At 33.3% G+C, this 19139-nt stretch overlaps 1 protein-coding gene across 7 annotated transcripts in view; it reads left to right on the forward strand.

Annotated features, from left to right (window-relative positions):
- Positions 1 to 19139, forward strand: part of LOC145287853 (protocadherin Fat 3-like) — a 1926363-nt gene that overhangs the window by 1869274 nt on the left and 37950 nt on the right. Inside the window, exon 21 of one of the 7 annotated variants that reach the window (XM_080135728.1) lies at positions 10950 to 11195. The exons of 5 other annotated variants lie outside the window; for them this stretch is intronic. In XM_080135728.1, the coding sequence (XP_079991854.1) occupies positions 10950 to 11051 (102 nt within the window). In that variant the 3' untranslated portion in view covers positions 11052 to 11195. Of the gene's footprint in view, positions 1 to 10949; positions 11196 to 19139 lie in introns of those variants that run through there. One more of the 7 variants, XM_080135729.1, reaches the window with a different exon arrangement.

Raw genomic sequence — 19139 nt, forward strand, 5'->3', positions numbered from 1 at the left:
TTATTCTGCTCAGTTTCAAGGGATCAACCCTCCCAGGCATTACCTTCTCTCTTTGAGAAGGGGTTAGTTTATTGCATATCGCATGAGACGTATCTACCGTATAATGCCAACCAGCCTGCTTAGGCATTTTAGTGGGCTAAGGTGTTGGCTCTTCAGAATTCCAACTGACCTCCTTGAGAGGAGGTAAATAAACTCCTGAAACCGAGCAAAACCATACTTCATTCTGTTTTTAGCTCGTATAGTAAATATAAACTCGATTGACCATATTAGGCAAGTACAATTATTTATCTGTGTCTCAACGAGGACAAAATTCGATACAAGACCAGTTTAATGCTGTGAAAGCAGGAGGATTACTCTTGATTGATATAAAAAATATTATGATCGGTGCTGAACGCGTTCACTTACGAATGAGACGTCCCAGGTGACAAGCAATAATTTAATATGGAGTGATGAAATTCTTTGATCGCCGCATATTCTTTTCGCCGACGGTGATAGCTGTTCGTCTGTTTGTAAAGATAGTCGTAGTGGTGATGTGGTAGCCATACAGATATTGATCTTTTCTGCTTCTTTGCCTTGCTGGATGGAATAATTAAAGACATTAAAAAGAACAACAAATAACCCCCTCAATTGCTCTGAGTTTTCTTCAGTTTCTATAGTAATTTGCAGCCAGTGCATTAAGATGAACGGCATATTCGCCTCGCAACCCATGTAGGGAGAGTAGCACTTGAAACCTGCAACTTAGCACTCCCATGTCTAATTCCTAAAGATAGGAGCTCTCTACCTTTTCTGTCACGTACTTCCTATTATGGCGTGACTACTAGTACACATCAGCCTAACTCTAACATTTTAATTTCATATGGAATTTCCCACCAGTTGCTTAATTTTAACCTTACGTAAAAATTCCCGAGTTTAACCTTTATACGCCTGCATATAAATATTACGACGATAACCTCTCTACTTTTTACAAAGGGGTTACCACTTGTCAAGGCACAAATTCCACTCGAGGATTAGGGTTAATAAGTGTTAGGATGTTTGCGGAAAATGCCAGCAGAGTTTTTTTTTTTTTTTTTTTTTAGAGCAGGACAGCGAGAGGGGGAGATAAAAAAAGAGAATAGATGAGATTAGATTAGAAGAGATGTTGCGAGTTTATCTCTGCTTTATCGTTATTTTCATGGCAAATGCTCGACTGAGCTTCAATCTATGACGCCCCTCGCCAAACTTTCACAAGAAACGCTCGTCTAGCTGAAAATACTATCAATGATTCCCCCACACTTTATCTGTGTCTAAACCTAAACGTAGATTCCATGAAAAGAAGCTTCTTTATTAGAACTGCACGCCTGTGGAACTGTCTTCCGTTCTCCTGCTTTCCAGCTGACTACAATCTGGTTGTCTTCAAGTCCAACGTAAACAAGTACTTGATGAGCCGTTCCACTTAGTTAACAAATTTACCTAATTTCTATTACTAACAGTTACTATATCGTTCAATTGACTACTGTACACTCTTAACCCTTATCCTCGAGTGGTCTCTGGGTCTTGATAAGTGGTGATGCCTATGTAAAAAAAAAAAGAATTAGCGAAGTCGTCTCTAGCTTCTGTTCGCACTAAATTGGCGTTTTCTCTATAATTTTTCGTAAACATCGCTCATGTTAGATGAAGACTGTAATATAAAATAGGGAAAGCGAGAGTTAGGTGCTGTCGAAAATGCATCCACAAGGACTTTTCTACTCTCCATCAAAAGAAAAATAAAGATTATATAAAAAAAATTAATCTAAAGTAATGCTTAAAAAAGGGTTGCCTTTGAAATAAATACTTGTTGCAGTGTGCATCTGTATGGATATGTGTGTGTTCATGCATTTATTAGCGTTGTTAATATACCTCTTGATATTTTAGAAAACAGTTTAAGATAGTGTTATTAGATGGTATTTTGTTATGTGTGAATTTGTTATGTGTGAATTTGTTATGTGTGAGTGTGTTATGCGTGAGCGTGTTATGCGTGAGCGTGTTATGTGTGAGCGTGTTATGTGTGAGCGTGTTATGTGTGAGCGTGTTATGTGTAAGCGTGTTATGTGTAAGTGTGTTATGTGTGAGTTTGCTATGTGTGAGTTTGTTATGTGTGAGTTTGCGCGTGTTTATATGTCTGTGTTGATGCGTATGTGTAGAGTTCTCAATCGAGCCAGATTTGTGATTCGTTTTAAGTGTGTCTCTTTGAATGTCAAAAGAAAATATTTTAACATGGGTTCTGTCTTTGTCTCTCGTGGTCTAATTTTCTGAGATAGTATGTCGTCTGTGCGCCTTTTATTTTTATGTTACGTCAATAAGTGAATTCTCAGAAATCAAGGGGCCCACTTTCTGGGGTTAACACTTGATTTCTATTTAAGATGTACGGCACAATCACGTTGACACACCGGTTCAAGCCAGATCACCGAAGTTAAGCAACGATGAGCCTGGCCAGTACCAGATGGGTTACCATTTGGGAAGGCTGGGCGCTGTATGTATCGCGCCGAGTCTTAGAAATTTCCAGTTTGGTATCTGGGGGCGCATTAATTCACTAGGAGAGATTCCCCCACAGTTTTCGTTAAGACATGCATCTAGGAGAAGGAAAACTCTGATGTAAAAAAACTGCGGTCTACTGTATGTTCTGTCTTGTAGCAGTTATCTGCACCGACAAAGATTAGCAGTAATACCAAAAATGTCGTTGGTTCTATACAAAGCCTTCGTTACTATAAATAAATCTATGGATCTCCGAACAACTTAGTTGTTGTGGCGGAACCTCGTACGTCGAAATCGATGGGAAAGTCCATTATATATATATATATATATATATATATATATATATATATATATATATATATATATATATATATATGATCTTAATGATCATGGTACTGGATCCGATTGCGGTGCTGTCAACTGCTGTGCACTGTGAACAGAGTGTACATATTATACATATGTGTGTATTGAGTTTTATCTATTGTATTGTTTTTTATTTGTTTATTTTTGTTTGTTTTTGTATATGTATTATCTTACTAGCTTGGGGTTGTCAGTGTTTAATCAACATTATTCTTTACCTCTCAAACGTTGAGTTACCAAAGTTAGAAACATTAATTTTCTTTCACAAATTGACCAGTTAATTATGCTATAGTATATATTTCTTTTGGTCTCTTTGTCTTACCGGATCCCAGGACAAGAATCCACCTGATGTTACTGGTACCCCGCGAAATCATGTTACTTGAGGTAATATCACTAGAAGAAAATGCACCCTTTCTCGTATAGGCCAGTGTATAGCAGTGTTGAGGGGATCTTCATTTTGCGCTTCGAATACGATGTTATTTTGAATATTTAATCAGGGTTCACTTGTAAAGTGAAGTATTGTCATGTCGGTTTCTCGACAGAGAGAATAGAGACGCTCGATGATAGTGTCGACCTTTCTGCGTATTAGCGTGTATGATTTTGTGAGTGACCAAGTCTGTTGAGATCGAAATGTATATTATGGTTCCTGCTAGGTGTGCCTCAGACTTAATGGCTGAATATTCTGAGATAATGTGTGCCATGGTTTCATGTATGTGTGATCAATCATCCCTTTGGAAACTATATTTCAAAACACTTTTTCATACACGAGTGTTCTTATATGGGTGGCTCAATTTTTTAGTTTAGACGGTGTTGCTTCAAACTGAATCCAGATGACATGAGATAACACGTTCTTGATTTAGACAGTGTCGTCTCAAAATTAGTTTCAATTACATAACATAATTTGTGCTTAATTTCGACAGTTTCGTTTAAAAATAAATCCCGGTGTAATACGGGATAAGATCACAGTGTAGTATCTGTTCTGATGCTACACTTCACCATTTCTGTCCTCAAGCAGTGGAGGAAGAAGCTTTAATGACTGAGGAAATTTTTATTTTTGTTCCTATCCAGAGTGCCCTTTTTGGGGAGGAGCTGGATTTTCCTCACATTAAAAACCGACCTTGTGTCTAACTCTGCCCCTATAAGGAGGCAACTAAATAGGGACAATATAAGGACAGGTGTTATTAAATAATCAATAAATAATACTACATTGCATTAACTAGATAGAATTACCATTGTTTTTTTTTTCGCTTTTAATACTTTTCTAAGAAGTTGTGTGTGTGTGTGTGTGTGTGTGTGTGTGTGTGTGTGTGTGTGTGTGTGTGCTTGCTTGCTTGCTTGCTTGATTCCTGTGTGCTTGTATACGCTTTCCATCTCTGTACCCTATAGAGTCAGTCTTTCGCGACTTTAAAACTTCTACATTCAACGCGATTAGACAATAAGTTGTGTAATTCTGCCAAATTGACTTACCAACGAGTGTTTGATTGGCGTATATTTGTCGAAGGTGTTAAATGCGGCAATGTCAGCCTGCCCAAAAAAAAAAACTAAATAGCATAAGAATAAATAAAAAGTCGTCTTGTTGCGTACCAAGAAGTGTCAAATGAAATAGATCGGCGACAAAAATTAGTCATTTCTCGGGAAATAAGTGACAAAATGGTTTTTGTCGTCGATAAGTTAATCAACGAGGCAATCCAACACTCTTTTGTGTTAAGCGCTTATTTAACACTGACTCTTTGTGTACGCTTAAATAATTCACACCAAATTATTACCAGAATGAGTATATGCTTTCTTTTTATTAGAATGCCATTTGTATTTGATAGTTTTTTTATTTTACTTCAGTCGAAGTTCTCAGAAATCAAGGGGGCCCCACTACCTGGGGCTAACACTTGAACTCTATATGAGATATATAGATATTCGAAAGTTCCATTAAAGTTCTTTATCTCTCAAACACTGAGTTAGTAAAGAAATTGAGATCATAATTTTTCTCTCCCCCAATCAACCATTTTTATATGTTCTACTATATCTTTCGTTTTGGTCTGTTGGTCTTACTGAATTCCAGCACTAGTCTGGTGGAATATCCAGCTGTGTGCGATTACTTCAGGTAACATTACTTGGAGAAGGGGCACCATTCCTCATAAAAAAAAAAAAAACTAATGTGGGTTAGCCATAGATTGAAGATCTTATTTGGGCTGCGAATAGTATGTGATCTTGAATACTTGGTCAGGGTTTACTTCTCGGGAAAAATATCCTCATGCCAGGTTGTTCTGACAAACCCTCGTACAGAAAGACTTTAGACACTCGAGGAAAGTGTCTAGTAGGGATTAAAGTTCTCTGTATTTTGGAATGAGTTGCCACATGAGATTAAGTACAGCAATTAAATTTTCAGATGAGTTGAGGAATAACAGATGAAAAACCCTCTGTTCTAAAATTCATAATGATCGGTTAATTAGTTCAGGAGTGAATACTATATACATATAAAACTATATAAACACTAGAATGTTACACCCGTTAACAAAGAGAAAACGTTATAGCCCATTGATGTAGAATAAGTGCTCCATGCCAAATTAGTGGTCAAATATGGTTAAATTTGTGCTCATTATTACATTAAATACTAATCCCTATTAATCTCTAACTGAGCATCGAACGGATATCAATATACTTGGTCCGCCCCAGCTTGAAATCGATGGTATCATGTAGATTTTACCTGATCTAGGTAACGCTATATATATTATAAAATGCGTGTATGTTTAATAAATCGTGTATAATAAGGTACTCTACTGAATACATATACATAAGTCTGTGTGCGTATATATGTGTGTAGTTTTCTCGTTTTGTTTTATGAGTGTGTATGCTTGATAAAACATGTGTACGTATGCAGTTTTGCTGTTACGTTTTGTTTTCCATGGATGTTTCATAGATTAAATATATGTACGTCTACATGTGTATACGTCAATGCTAGCATAAAAGTATAGTATGGCAAGTAAACTACATCGTTCGTATGTGTGTTTGTGTTTTATTGCAAGGAAAATAGAACACAAATGTTTGAGTGTAGCTTACTTTACATAAGAATGTTCTTCCACTATGTGTATGAGTGTGTGAGAGAGAGAGAGAGGATGAACAGGGAGAAAACAATAAGTAATTTTACAGTATTATTTATTGATACTGGTCCTAGAGTTCGGATTAACAATTGTCTGGCGTACGATCGTTTCAGGAACCATTAGAAATTATCATTTTTTTTAAATTTTCTTATTTGTATATGCATTCCAACATTTAGGTTCACAAATATAAATATTTCTTGCGACTGATTTATTTCATCGACATACGTAAAATTATTTTTTCATATATTTTGCTTCCTTTTAAAGTTTTTTTTTTTTTTTTTTTTGCTCTTTCTAACTTTGTCATTTATATAGTGTTTGTTATTATTATCATTATTATTAGCAACTACACTATAACAGCGCACTTCTGAAAACGAAAAAATAGATTAAAAAGCCAACGGTATCTAATGTCTTTTTGTGTCAGTTTCAACAAAAAGCGATGATGTCTACTTAATTGGCATATCAGAAGTACTTAAATGTTACCGCATTATTTAAAAATAATACGAGTTTTCGATCTTTATAGAAAAACGCTCGCCGTATTTGGAGGGGGATATATATGATATAAAAACAAAGGAAGTAACTCAGTCATGCTAAAAACAAGGTATTTATGATTGTTATTTCACACGCTATTTACCTCGTTTTGGAAATCTCCGGTGTTTTTAGCAAAACATTTTATTTTCGTTAATTTTCGTCAAAAAATGTTTTCTTTAATAATTTTTATCTACCTTATCGTTTTTCGTAATTTTTGGATATGTTCGTTATTGTAATATGACAGTTAAGTAGAGACCATTTGTTTACCTTGAAATAATATATCTAAAATTTTGAATTTCACTGTTATAGTGCAGTTGCACCTATTATTATTATTATTATTATTATTATTATTATTATTATTATTATTATTATTATTATTATTATTATTATTTAATGGTATTGTTATGCTTATTGGTAGTGCTGGGAATCAGAAGAGTCGTCTGGAGATGTTATTAGCTTTTTTGTTATGTTTGCATCCCCATCAATAGCTGGTTTAAAAAAAAGTAGATTGTGCTTATTATTAATCTAATTGTTATCATTATTATTTACTAAGTAAACCTAATTTAGTTGAAACATTTGACTATTTGAGAGTATGTTGCATGTTTCCACACTAATCGCTTCAGAATCGCATCTGACCGCAGATGCGATTCTCTACGTATATAAGAGTCGGGTACGTGTTAAGGTGGAATGCACCTGCAACAACTAGGGTAGGTGTCACAAAGAACACTCTTGATTTTTTCTTGTTTTTTTTTTTTTTGTTTTTTTATCATGGAACTAACGATGTCTGCCTTTCTCGGATGATTAACAACAAAAAGATTATTTACACCGCAAAACATTTAATTTAGGCATTCATTCTTTTGCGAACGGTTATCTTCATACTTATAGTTGTTGTTGCTTCACCATGTTTCGGCCAACTCATACTCTGGCCTTCATCAGGTGATTAACCGCGACAGGATAGGAATGCTGAATCTTTTAACTGTATCCCCAATAATTACTGCTGTCCATAGTTGTTGTTGTCTGACCACGTTTTGGCCAACTAATACCCCGGCCTGCTTGGGCAGGATTGAAACCGTTATCTTCAAACATTGCTCATCTAGAACCGTAAAGGTGTGGTGGATATAGGCGTTGAGTCTCTACGGTTCCAGGTGAGTTTTGTCTGAATATAACGGCTTCAATCCAGCCCAAGCAGGTCAGGGGATTAGTTAGTGAAATCTGCTGGGTCCTTCAGCCTCACTTTCTCAATTTAAGCCGGAACTTTCTTTAGGAAGGGACTTTACTCTCCTCCCACCGTTTTCTCTGCTTGAGCAAAAGCACAGTGGCCTATCCATCTGAGTTCGGTCTTTTACCCCTCTCACATCTCGGGAATTCTCGCGGCTAGTCTCACTCCCTTTCCTATAAACCAACCACGTATACTGCTTCTTTTTCTTCCTCTTCTAGCCCGTGTGTGTTGACAACAAACAGAGCAGACTTTCTGTCTTTTGGAGATGAGTGTGTTAGAAGAATTACTACTACAGTTAGTCAAAACGTGGTGGGACAACAACAATTAGTCAGTAATTAATGAGGATATAGCTAAAACTCAGCATTCCTATCCTCTCGCGGTTAATCACCTGTAGAAGGCCAAAGGATGAGTTGGCCAAAACGTGGTGAACCAGCAAAAACCATGAAGATAATGATAACTGTCCGCAAAAAAATGAATACACCAATTATAAAGCCTCATCTCAAAGGATTAAAAAAAAATAAAAATAAATAAAAAAAATGAATACACCAATTATAAAGCCTCATCTCAAAGGATTAAAAAAAAAAAATAAATAAATAAAATATCAAACATTTAATTGGATCGAAACACGATTTCCCATTTTTTTTAATTACGCGAAAATAACTGAATTCACGAGAAGTTTTAAATCTTAACCTTCCTCAAACTTTCTCACCATAATTATAATAATTAAAAATATGTTTAAGTGGGTCGCCATCGTCGTCGTTATTAGCTTCTTTTTTTTTTTTTTTAATTTTCTTCCTCTGAAGATTGTAACGCCAGGTGTGGAGCAGCCAAACCAGCTGCCAACATTGCCCTGCTTTTTATTGAAACCAACCGAGAGTTCTTTTTATTATCCTCGTTGTTCCCTTTAGTGCAATTGTCTGGATCTCTTTTGCACTTGGTTCACCAGGAATATTAGTTAGGTAGAACTTCAGGTTCTTCTTCGTCAGCCCTGTGGCACCTAAAGACGTCGAATATTTCAAATGTAAACTTGTCGACTCAATTTCCCAATAATCACCGGCCGGTTAGTTGTATCATAAAGCTCAAGGAAGTTGCCCTGTCCATGCGACCCTTTGTCAGCTTTTCGATTTACTTTACTGATTTACTGTTTAATAATCCCTTTATTATAAGTTAACCACGTGATCTTTTTCGACTAATCACAGCATTGTATCTTTCGTAACCTCACTCAACATTTCATCTGGTAGATTAATTATGAAAAAATCGTCAGCATCAGTGATAGAACTGCAGTCGACGTCATGAAAACCTTTCATCAATTCCAAATTCTCATTATCCTCACCATCGTTGTTATTGTTCAGTATTTAGAACAGCTACAACTTGTGTTTTTTCTCATTCATGTGAAAATAAGTCTTTCCAATACTCCTGTTTGTATATCGGTATTCAACCATTGCTTAGATATGCGTTATTGTTCATATGGACAAAAGCTCTTGTCTGATCCCCAGTGCTCCAATTATTTTTTATATCATTGTTGTCTTCGAGTTACATTTTTCTTTCGTCTATTTTTTCTTTCTTATTTGTTCCTTTATGTCCCTTTCTTCTTTTTTCTTTTTTTTTTTTGTGCTTGGGTGTTTTATTATTTTGTATTTTAATTTCCTTTCAATTTTATCTCATGGTCATCAAAAACTTAATCCTCATTCTCCACATCATTTTGTTTGCATTTTGAGGACTGGTTTTTGTTTTGTTTTGTTTTTTTTGTTTGTTTGTGTGTGTGTGTTTTTTTTTTTTGTTTTTTGTTTTTACATGAATCAATTTATCCTCAGATTCAATGGAATATGTGAATTTTTAAAATTACATATGGCATTTGTGCATATGTTTCTTGGGTTTATATAAAATACATTTTTCTATGAAATTATTCTAGTCGGTTATATTTCAATGACAAAAAGAAGAATTAGTCTACAAACATTATTGTTTCTTTTTTTTTTTTTTTTCCTTTGGCAAGTGATTATGTTTTCTTAAATGACTTACGTACGTTTCGAACGGCCGTGAAACCCGCGCAAGGCAGTAAAAAAATAGATATTCACTGAAATGCAATGTTTTTGGACTAATTATTTCCGTTGGTCATTAGAATATAACCAACAAATGTGATATAATATATATATATATATATATATATATATATATATATATATATATATATATATATATATATATATATATATATATATAACTGGTGTGGCTAAGTGTGCCTACAACTATTGGGATAATGGTTATGCTTTCATGTTTTAGAAGAGTTGGAATTCTTTATATTATTTACATGTTTCGAACTGTTGTTCTGTTCATAACGTTTTGGTTCTTATATTCTTCGGCCTTCTTTGGGTACCTTTTTTTTTTTTTTTTTGATATCCAGAGTCAATAACCATTTAACCAAAACGTTTATCTTTAACAGAGTCAAAACAGCAACAATCTAATAGAAACATGTATATAATATACATGACAACAATAATTAATTTCGTAGGCAACTTCAAATATTGGCTTTCTATTTCCAGGGATTTGTATGTTGTTATTATTATTATTATTATTATTATTATTATTATTATTATTATTATTATTATTATTATTATTATTATTATTATTATTTGCAATTGCTGTTTTTGTTTTGTTATTTTATTTTTTGTTTTTTGTTTTTTTTTCCTTTTTGCGTAACAGGAAGTTCTCGGGTTATGTCGGACGGACATACATTCTTAACGACGCATCGTAACCCGATTTTCGACGTAAGTCGGAACGCACCAACGAAAGCGTTTCAGATCGTCTCGCAATGTCTCATTTAACTTGCATGGTGACGGCTATTCTTTTTCTTAAAAGCATTATCACCAAAACGGTTTGCTTTAACCGTCGGAAGCATTATTAAAAGCACAAAGTTGAAAAAAAACAAACGCAACGTAACGCAGCGTTTGAAGAGCCCAAACGACGCACGTCCCTCAGTGGATCACTTCGTGACGGCGTATTCCCGCAGGAAGTTCGTATTTACCATGCGAATCATTTATGAAGGCCACGTCATAGACAGGAAACGGTAATATCCGAGACTGTTGTAATCACGAAAGATTGTAGGTCGAGACCGTCATAACTCGAGGATCGCTTGGATTCTTTTTCTTGCTTGAAATGTTTTAATTTTTGTTTGCGAAATGACCAGCGTATAATCGCCGGGGTAAAAACAACCCCGACGGTCAGAGGTAACGTTTCTGCTACTTTTTTTTCTATTGCAGACCCGGATGGGTGGGGTATCCACTTTCACCCCAACCAAGAGACAGCCACTAATCATTACGTACTACACAGGAAAGCAAAAGTCCCGGTTTTCGGAGCTCTAGAACTCAGCACATTCAACTAGAGGGGAAAAAATTCTATATATATATATAGTTACATATATATATAAACATATATGTACAATTTTATAAGAATAATGACTAAGCAATTAAAACAAAAAGGCTGACTGAACCACCGTGAACTACATTGCTAATACATTTGAAAGCATATAAATATATATACATATATATATGTGTGTGTGTGTGTGTGTGCGTATATATATATATATATATATATATATATATATATATATATATATATGAACAGATGTACTTTAGATGCATGCGTAAACATATACACAATATATATATATATATATATATATATATATATATATATATATATATATATATACACACACGTGTGAGTACTCATATTCAAGTTGCTGGAGAGGTATATATGCTGAACGTCGAATTAGCATATGCGATTATATTGGTATGCGTATATAAAAATATATCTGTTCATTTCTATGTCTGTCTTTATATATACAGTGATAGATGGATGTAAAAATGCATATAAAATATAACACATATGCAACACGAGTTTGTATATATGTACATATATAAGTATATATGTATTGGCAATCTATATGATCATCACTCATATACACTTGTATATACCATATGTAAATATACATACTTCTGCCATTTATAACTGTACACAAAGTGAGATGTGGTGGTATATATGTAAATTGCCATACATGTACACCTATACACACATATATATACACATATACATATATATATATGTGCATTGTATATATATATATATATATATATTAATGCGTACGTATTCTTGAAAGTATCTGTACATATATACACCAAAATAGGTACCTTTGCGCCAAAAACGTCTGATATTCAAACATTGCTAATATAATATTATAAACTCTTAATGCTACTTAGAAAAGGGACTACAACGCCTGAACTTGCATTAAAAATATATATTTTCTAATTAAAAAAAAAGATTTTAAAAGCAAAAAGAGACAGGAAGCCTTAATAAAATATGTTTCAACTTTTTAACAAAACAAAAAAGACTGAAAGGAACAGTAAAAGTCTTCGTTTTTTTTTCAACAACAACATAAACGCTCCTTCCAAAATATTAAAAACAAAACAAAACGCAAATTCTATCTTCTATCTCTTTTTTCTCCTTAAACGCTCCGTATTTCTCAACAACTTTCCTGCTACCCTGACAACGACATCTTCTCCTTTTCCCTCCATAATCTTCGCTAAAAATGGAAGTAGCCCTAAACCGACGCTTAGTGGACAACATACTTTACATTATTTATTGTATAACTCAGTAAATCTGAAATACCAGAAAAAAAAAAGATTTTTCTATACAGAAAATTAAGAAAACAATCACGAAAACTTTTCAATGACCATGTTCTCCAGTCCGCGTTCAACCTTGTTTGTGTATTCCAGGTAACTATGACCTTATCTATCATGTCTACACCGTCCTCGGTTCACTCTACCCATAATTTTCGTTTCTTCATTTGTCTATTTAGTCTGTCTGTTTGTCTATCTTTGTGTATATTTGTTAACTCTTGTCAGCAGCATCTCTGCTTCTATTTCCCTTGTCCCAGCTAGCATAATAACGTTTTTACTTCGCGTCGACGTTGCAAAAACCGTTGCTGTGACGTTTTCTCTCTCTCTCTCTCTCTCTCTCTCTCTCTCTCTCTCTCTCTCTCTCTCTCTCTCTCTCTCTCTCTCTCTCTCTCGTGTCTAAAACTTTACTTATTTCTTCTTAGGAAACTTAGGAAAATGAAATGGACTATATAAAAGCAGCAAACACAAAAAAATTAAACCTAAATTTTGAAAAATCTATTTAACATCGCTAAATCGTTTTTTTTTTGGGGGGGGGTCAGAAAAAAAATTTACATAATTTTAAAATGTCAGAGAAAAGAAGTTTTGATAAAAAAATATATATATTGATTATTTAATAGAAAAACAAAAGAGAGGAAGAGAAAAAATGTTCATTTTGAACACAACTGAAACACTTTCCAAATTAAAACAAAAAAAAACATCGCTCTCTTTTTCTTTTATACGCGCCATTTTTCTCAACAAATTTCCTGATACTTTGACTGCGACTTCTAAATTTTCTGTGGAGCAATTTTTAAAAGTGTTCTGCAGAAAATGGATTATAAATTCCATAGATATATCAAAATGTGCATTCATCTTCTAGATTAATGATTATTGAATTAATAATCAATAAGGAAAGATATTTTCACACTTTTCGTACATTGTGAAGAAAAGACATTAATATTCCCATGGTATTCAAGTAATTCGGAATATTTCGGCTCCAGCACGAGGATGGGAATCTACGGTATGTTGGCCCCATGAAACAAGTTGATTACAACGTTTTAGTAACATAGCAACAAAGTCACATCAGCCAAAGATACGTAGTTTGCAAGGTTGCGAGAAGTCGTTCATGTTAGCTGGGTTGCTACTGTACAGGTGATGAAAAAAAATCTTCCGAATTTTTAGGGAAAATCGATTTATTTATATATATATATATATATATATATATATATATATATATATATATATATATATGTATATATATATATATGTATATAAATGTATGTATGTATGTATATGTATGTATGTATGTATGTATGCATATAAATGTATGTATATGTATGTATGTATAGGAATGTATGTATATGTATGTATATGTATGTATATATATGTATGTGTATATGTATGTATATGTATGTATATATATGCATGTGTATATGTATGTATATGTATGTATATATATGCATGTGTATATGTATGTATATGTATGTATATATATGCATGTGTATATGTATGTATATATATGCATGTGTATATATATGTATGTATATATATGTATATATATATATATGCATGTGTATATATATGTATGTGTGTATATATATGTATATATATGTGTATATATATGTATATGTGTATATATATGTGCATGTATATGTGTATATATATGTATATATATGTGTATATATATGTGTATATATGTATGCATATATATATATGTATATATGTGTATATATATGTGTATGTATATATGTATGTACGTATATATGTGTATGTATATATATATATATGTGTGTATGTATACATATATATATATATATATATATATATATATATATATAAACAAATTTGTGTGAATCTAATCAGGAGGAAACGAATTTTGATTGGTTTTATACCGTTGATGACATTGGTTTCCTCAGTTTGATATATATTACAGAAGTTACAAAAGATCAAAGCGGACTTAGAATTGGTCTACTTTATCAGATTCTATTCAGCCTCCATTTATCCGTGGGTCCTTAAGATTTTTCCGGGAAGGCAGACATAAGCAGAGGCTGAAGGTAGTCCGGCAAAGGAGGACCAACTATATGTCCCCTTCGTGTGGATTTGAAACTGACAATACCAACGTTGCCTAAATGTTCTTTAATACATATATAAATAAATATTACGCTCTTATTTGTTTAATTTTCTTAATGGTCGAGTAATCTTCTACTTCTTCTACTAACCTTATATATATTGATGCATGTATATTTATTGATCAGTTTGAAACAAGGGAATATGATGCAATGTGTAGAGTTTATAAAAGCTCTTTATGCTAGGTATTTCGAAGCCTAATGCTCCTTATCAGAAAAGAAAGGGATGTGCTGGGTAATTTTTTCTTTTTATGTTTTTAATCATATAGCTTAGTATAATTAACTCAACATTGGACCCTAATTAATTAATCATACCTATATCACATAGTACATATTCCTAAAAGCGTATTCCATACCGCTATCGCCCAATCCTGTTAAAATCTAGCTCTAGCATATTTGAAGAGCCATAATTATCTAATAATCCCCTGGATAACTTTTTGTATCCCCTCCAATGTAAACCCCATATAAAAGATCCCCAAATACGCCTGTTGCTACACACTGTGTTTTATTTACTTGTTTCAAATTGATCAATAAATATATATTCATCAGTATATATATTTCTATTATCAATATCTTTTTACTCTTGTGTCTATGCTCCACCTGCATTTTGAGCTTTTTATTATATCGAAAAATCTCGATTTAAATAATGCTTATATACGTCTTTGATCCCCCTTAGCCGCACTGATGAGCTGTGACACAGCGAAACAGTTTTTGGAGATTATATATATATATATATTATTGTACATATGTATATATATATATATATATATATATATATATATATATATATATATATATATATATATATATATTCGCGTATTGACAGAAGGGGTCACTTGAAGTTTACTAACATCAGTCGTGAAATTTGTACTATGAAATCGACGGGATTCGAACTCGACACGTCTAATTCGTCAGTATTTTTTAGTGACCACTGCACCATCGTCTCTAAATCTGATATTTAAATCTGCGAGATTATTTTGTCGTAACCTTGTACGTTTTGTTTTCTTTTTGTTTGGTTGGTTGTTGTTTTTGTCTATGTGGTCTGCTTCTGTATTGCTAGATAAGTATTCATTATACTTACCCCGTCTTATTCACCTTTCACTCTCCGATTTACTCTTCTCCTCACAAGGTCAGAATTAGGCAGGAGTTCGTTTTTTTTTTTTTTTTTTCGTTTTTTTTTTTTTTGTTCTGTTTTGTGTTTGTTTTTGTTTTTTTTCATATGGAGAGTCCAGCTCTCCAACCAAGATCTCTCTTGGTAATAGACATCAAATTTCAACCGCCTCAGTGTAGGAGAATTCTCCGCCCCCCTTCTCAACGACTGAAAGCAGAACAGATACTGTGTTTTGGTCGCAACCCCAAAAATCTGGTAAAAAATGTCATTTCACACGATATCTCGTGAGAACCGATTTGTGTTATCTATTTCGTAGAATAATTTCAGTAACCTGTATCCTTTGCTAATTCACAAAAAAAAAAGAAATATGATGATCGGCCTTTTCTTATCGGAATCGTTTTTAAAAATCGTACAAAGCGAATACGAATTTGAATGAGCGAATCCTCTAAATGGTAAATTTTACGAAAGAAAATGATGTACCCATGTTACCCACCAGATTGTCGAGAATATATATTCCAAAATTGATAATGATCCATTCATTAAAATAATTGTTAATAATACAAGCTTTAAATATACGTATTCGCTCAATATTATCATTTATGAATAAAACGTAATGTGCCCATATAACTCACCGTGTTGCCAAGAGCCTATCTTTCCAAATTTATAAAGATCAGTTGATTAGTTGAATAAATTACCATAGGTATATATATCATTTGCTTTCTTTGATTGAACACTATCAACAACCCTTGTTGAAATTCAATTATTTTCAATTTTTGGATATCTTTCTACCTAGAAAGACATTTGTCGGTGAACCTTAGGTATATGTTAAGAAGTGCCCACTTGTATTCCTACGCTAAAAGGTTTCATTGCGTTGCATAGAAAAGTAGTTCTTAAGATATTGTTACAGCTTCTTGTACAATTGATATGGTTCAAATATTCTTTTTTTCTCTCTCTCTTTTTATTAACGCTTTTTTTTCTTTTTTCTTCTTTCTCGTCGTTTTATTTATCCGTCCTTCTCTTCCTTTCTTATCTGTATTTTCGATACTTTTCTTTCTATTTGTCCTACTCTTTTTTTTTTCTCGTTAGTCTTCTACCTATCCCTCCTTCGACTTCAATTTCCTCCTGTAATTATCCTTCTCCTCCTTTTATACCTTGGTCCTATCATATAGTTGCTCCTCTTTCTTCGTATTTTGCATCTCCTTCTCCCCTCCTCTCTTTCTCTCTCGTTATCACTATTAGTCAATTATTCATCCCCTTATCTGTATCTAACTAATTATCCATAACCCTTTTGTCGTTATTTGATTGGATCAGCATTTTTAAGCCTGTGTTCTTCGGACACTTCAAGGATCCGGTGCGACATATGTATTAGAATAATGGAATATAAAAATTAATAAAGTGGTCGACCATAGTCAAGAGCGACTCGAGAGATTTTAGTTCCATTAGTTACTCCATCGAATTGTAGGGAAAGGCATCACACCGGTCGCAGAGTTAATCCACTGATACAATGTCCTTTTTCCAAAATATTCTGCAAATTAGGTAGACATTTTTTTTTTTTTTTTTTTTTACTAATAGAGAAGGTTCGGGAACCACTCGAATATTAAAATTTTTGTTGGTTGAATGATAAACGGCATCACGAGTTTTTTGGAAGTAATGACTGCAATGGACAGACGATTACTTTAGAGGAATTGATTATCTAAGAGAATGACTCAGAAAGTATTTGTTTACATTGGATTTGCAGACAACCATGGTGTAGTTTGTTGGAAACAGCCACGTGCTATTAAGTTTCTCATATAGGGTGTTCTAGAAATGAAAATTTGTTCATGGAAGTTTCGTTTGTTTTTATTTATTTTTGTTTTTTTGTTTGCAACTGAAACGCATGTACATAAGTAATAAATAAAAAAAACGATAGTACGTCTATCGGGTAAAGTTGACTAAACTTAGCATAGTGAGATTTTACTTTACCGTAAGTGCGAGAAATGGGCTAATATTGGCATTTATTTCTCTAGAAACCAGGTGGATGCATAAGTTTTTTTTACCGATATTAAATTTCATCTTTAAAATAAAAACCAAAAATCTATGCTTTTGAAAACCTTTATTCAGAACAATAACAGACTTTGTTCTCTATAAGTTGATTCCATCTGTTAACAAGTTTATAAATACCTCGCTATTAAAATTCTTTAGGTTTTGATGTGAAATATGAATCAAATTCATTTTCAATCTCCTCTCGAGATGTTAACTTAAAGTCATCTAAATGGTTTTGTAATCCTCGAAATAAGTGATACTCCGAGAGGACTAGGTCAGGAGAATATGAAGGATTGGGCAAAATCTCCCAATCAAATTATCATAGGAGATATTTGATTAGTAGCGCTGTGTGACGATGAGCATTATCATGATGGAAGATGGCTCTCTTTCTGTTGACTAAAAAAGGTAATTTTCGAGTCATCATATTGAAGCGCAATATGAATGATGTTTCAATAATCTGAAATAATTAAAAAAAAATTATAAATTAATCATGATATGTTAAAGTAGTAATTCTCGTGAGAAATCTTTGGTGACTAGTACTGTGAAAGGACAAGTATTATCATAGCAGACGATTACTCCTTTTCTATTGACTAAAGCAGGTCATTTTTGAGTTAACAGGTAAAAAATATTGCAGGAAAATATGTTTTAATAACCAGAAAAAAAAAGTAATAATTTAATCATGCTGATATGGTTAACTAATAATAATATGCATAAAATAAATTACAATTGTTTACAATTCCCTTTCTACAAACTGGCAAAAACTTTTGCGCCATCCTGATAGATGCAGATGGATAGATATTATTTAACGGAGACATTTGGAAAGGGTGAACTCCAATCTATGATTCCCCCTTGCCAAATTTTCACAAAAACACTCGTCTAGCTACAGCCACTATCAATGATTCCACCCACTCTCTATCTGTGCCTAAATCTAAACGCAGACTCCATGAACAAAGCTTCTTTCCCAGAACTGCCCGCCCCTGGAATATTGTTCCGCTGGCCTACTTCCCAGTTGAATACAACATGGTAGCCTTTAAATCCAATGTAAACAAGTTCTTGTTGAAACGTCCCCATAAATAATCAAATTCTACCCAATTTACACCATTAATGATTACTACATTCATTAACCCTTATCCTCGAATAGCCTTTGGGCCGTGATAAGTGGTGACTCCCAAGTAAAAAAAAAAGGAGGTTGTTGCATAGGATATCAGTATGATTTTCAGTAACATATGTTATTTAAAATCAAACTGTGTTCAATAAAAGAATAATTCGAAGTGTTGTTCATTAGTTCGAATCACATATGCAAATCAGAAGACTCTTAATCGATCACTTGATTGAAAATTTATCTCGAAACTTTCAATAAAACGGGCTATACGAGAACAATCGCAAAACATAATCAATTTCCAGAACAATTAATGTCGACATGATAATGAATGCAGAAAACAATTTTTAAAAAATAGTGTAGTTGTTGTTATTATTGTTGTTGATGACTTTTTATGAGATGGGGGGGGAGATGGGACCACAATGGTCGAAGTTAAT

The sequence above is a fragment of the Euprymna scolopes genome, chromosome 11 (assembly GCF_053919585.1).
Source record: "Euprymna scolopes isolate OS-2025 chromosome 11, ASM5391958v1, whole genome shotgun sequence".
Taxonomy (NCBI): domain Eukaryota; kingdom Metazoa; phylum Mollusca; class Cephalopoda; order Sepiida; family Sepiolidae; genus Euprymna; species Euprymna scolopes.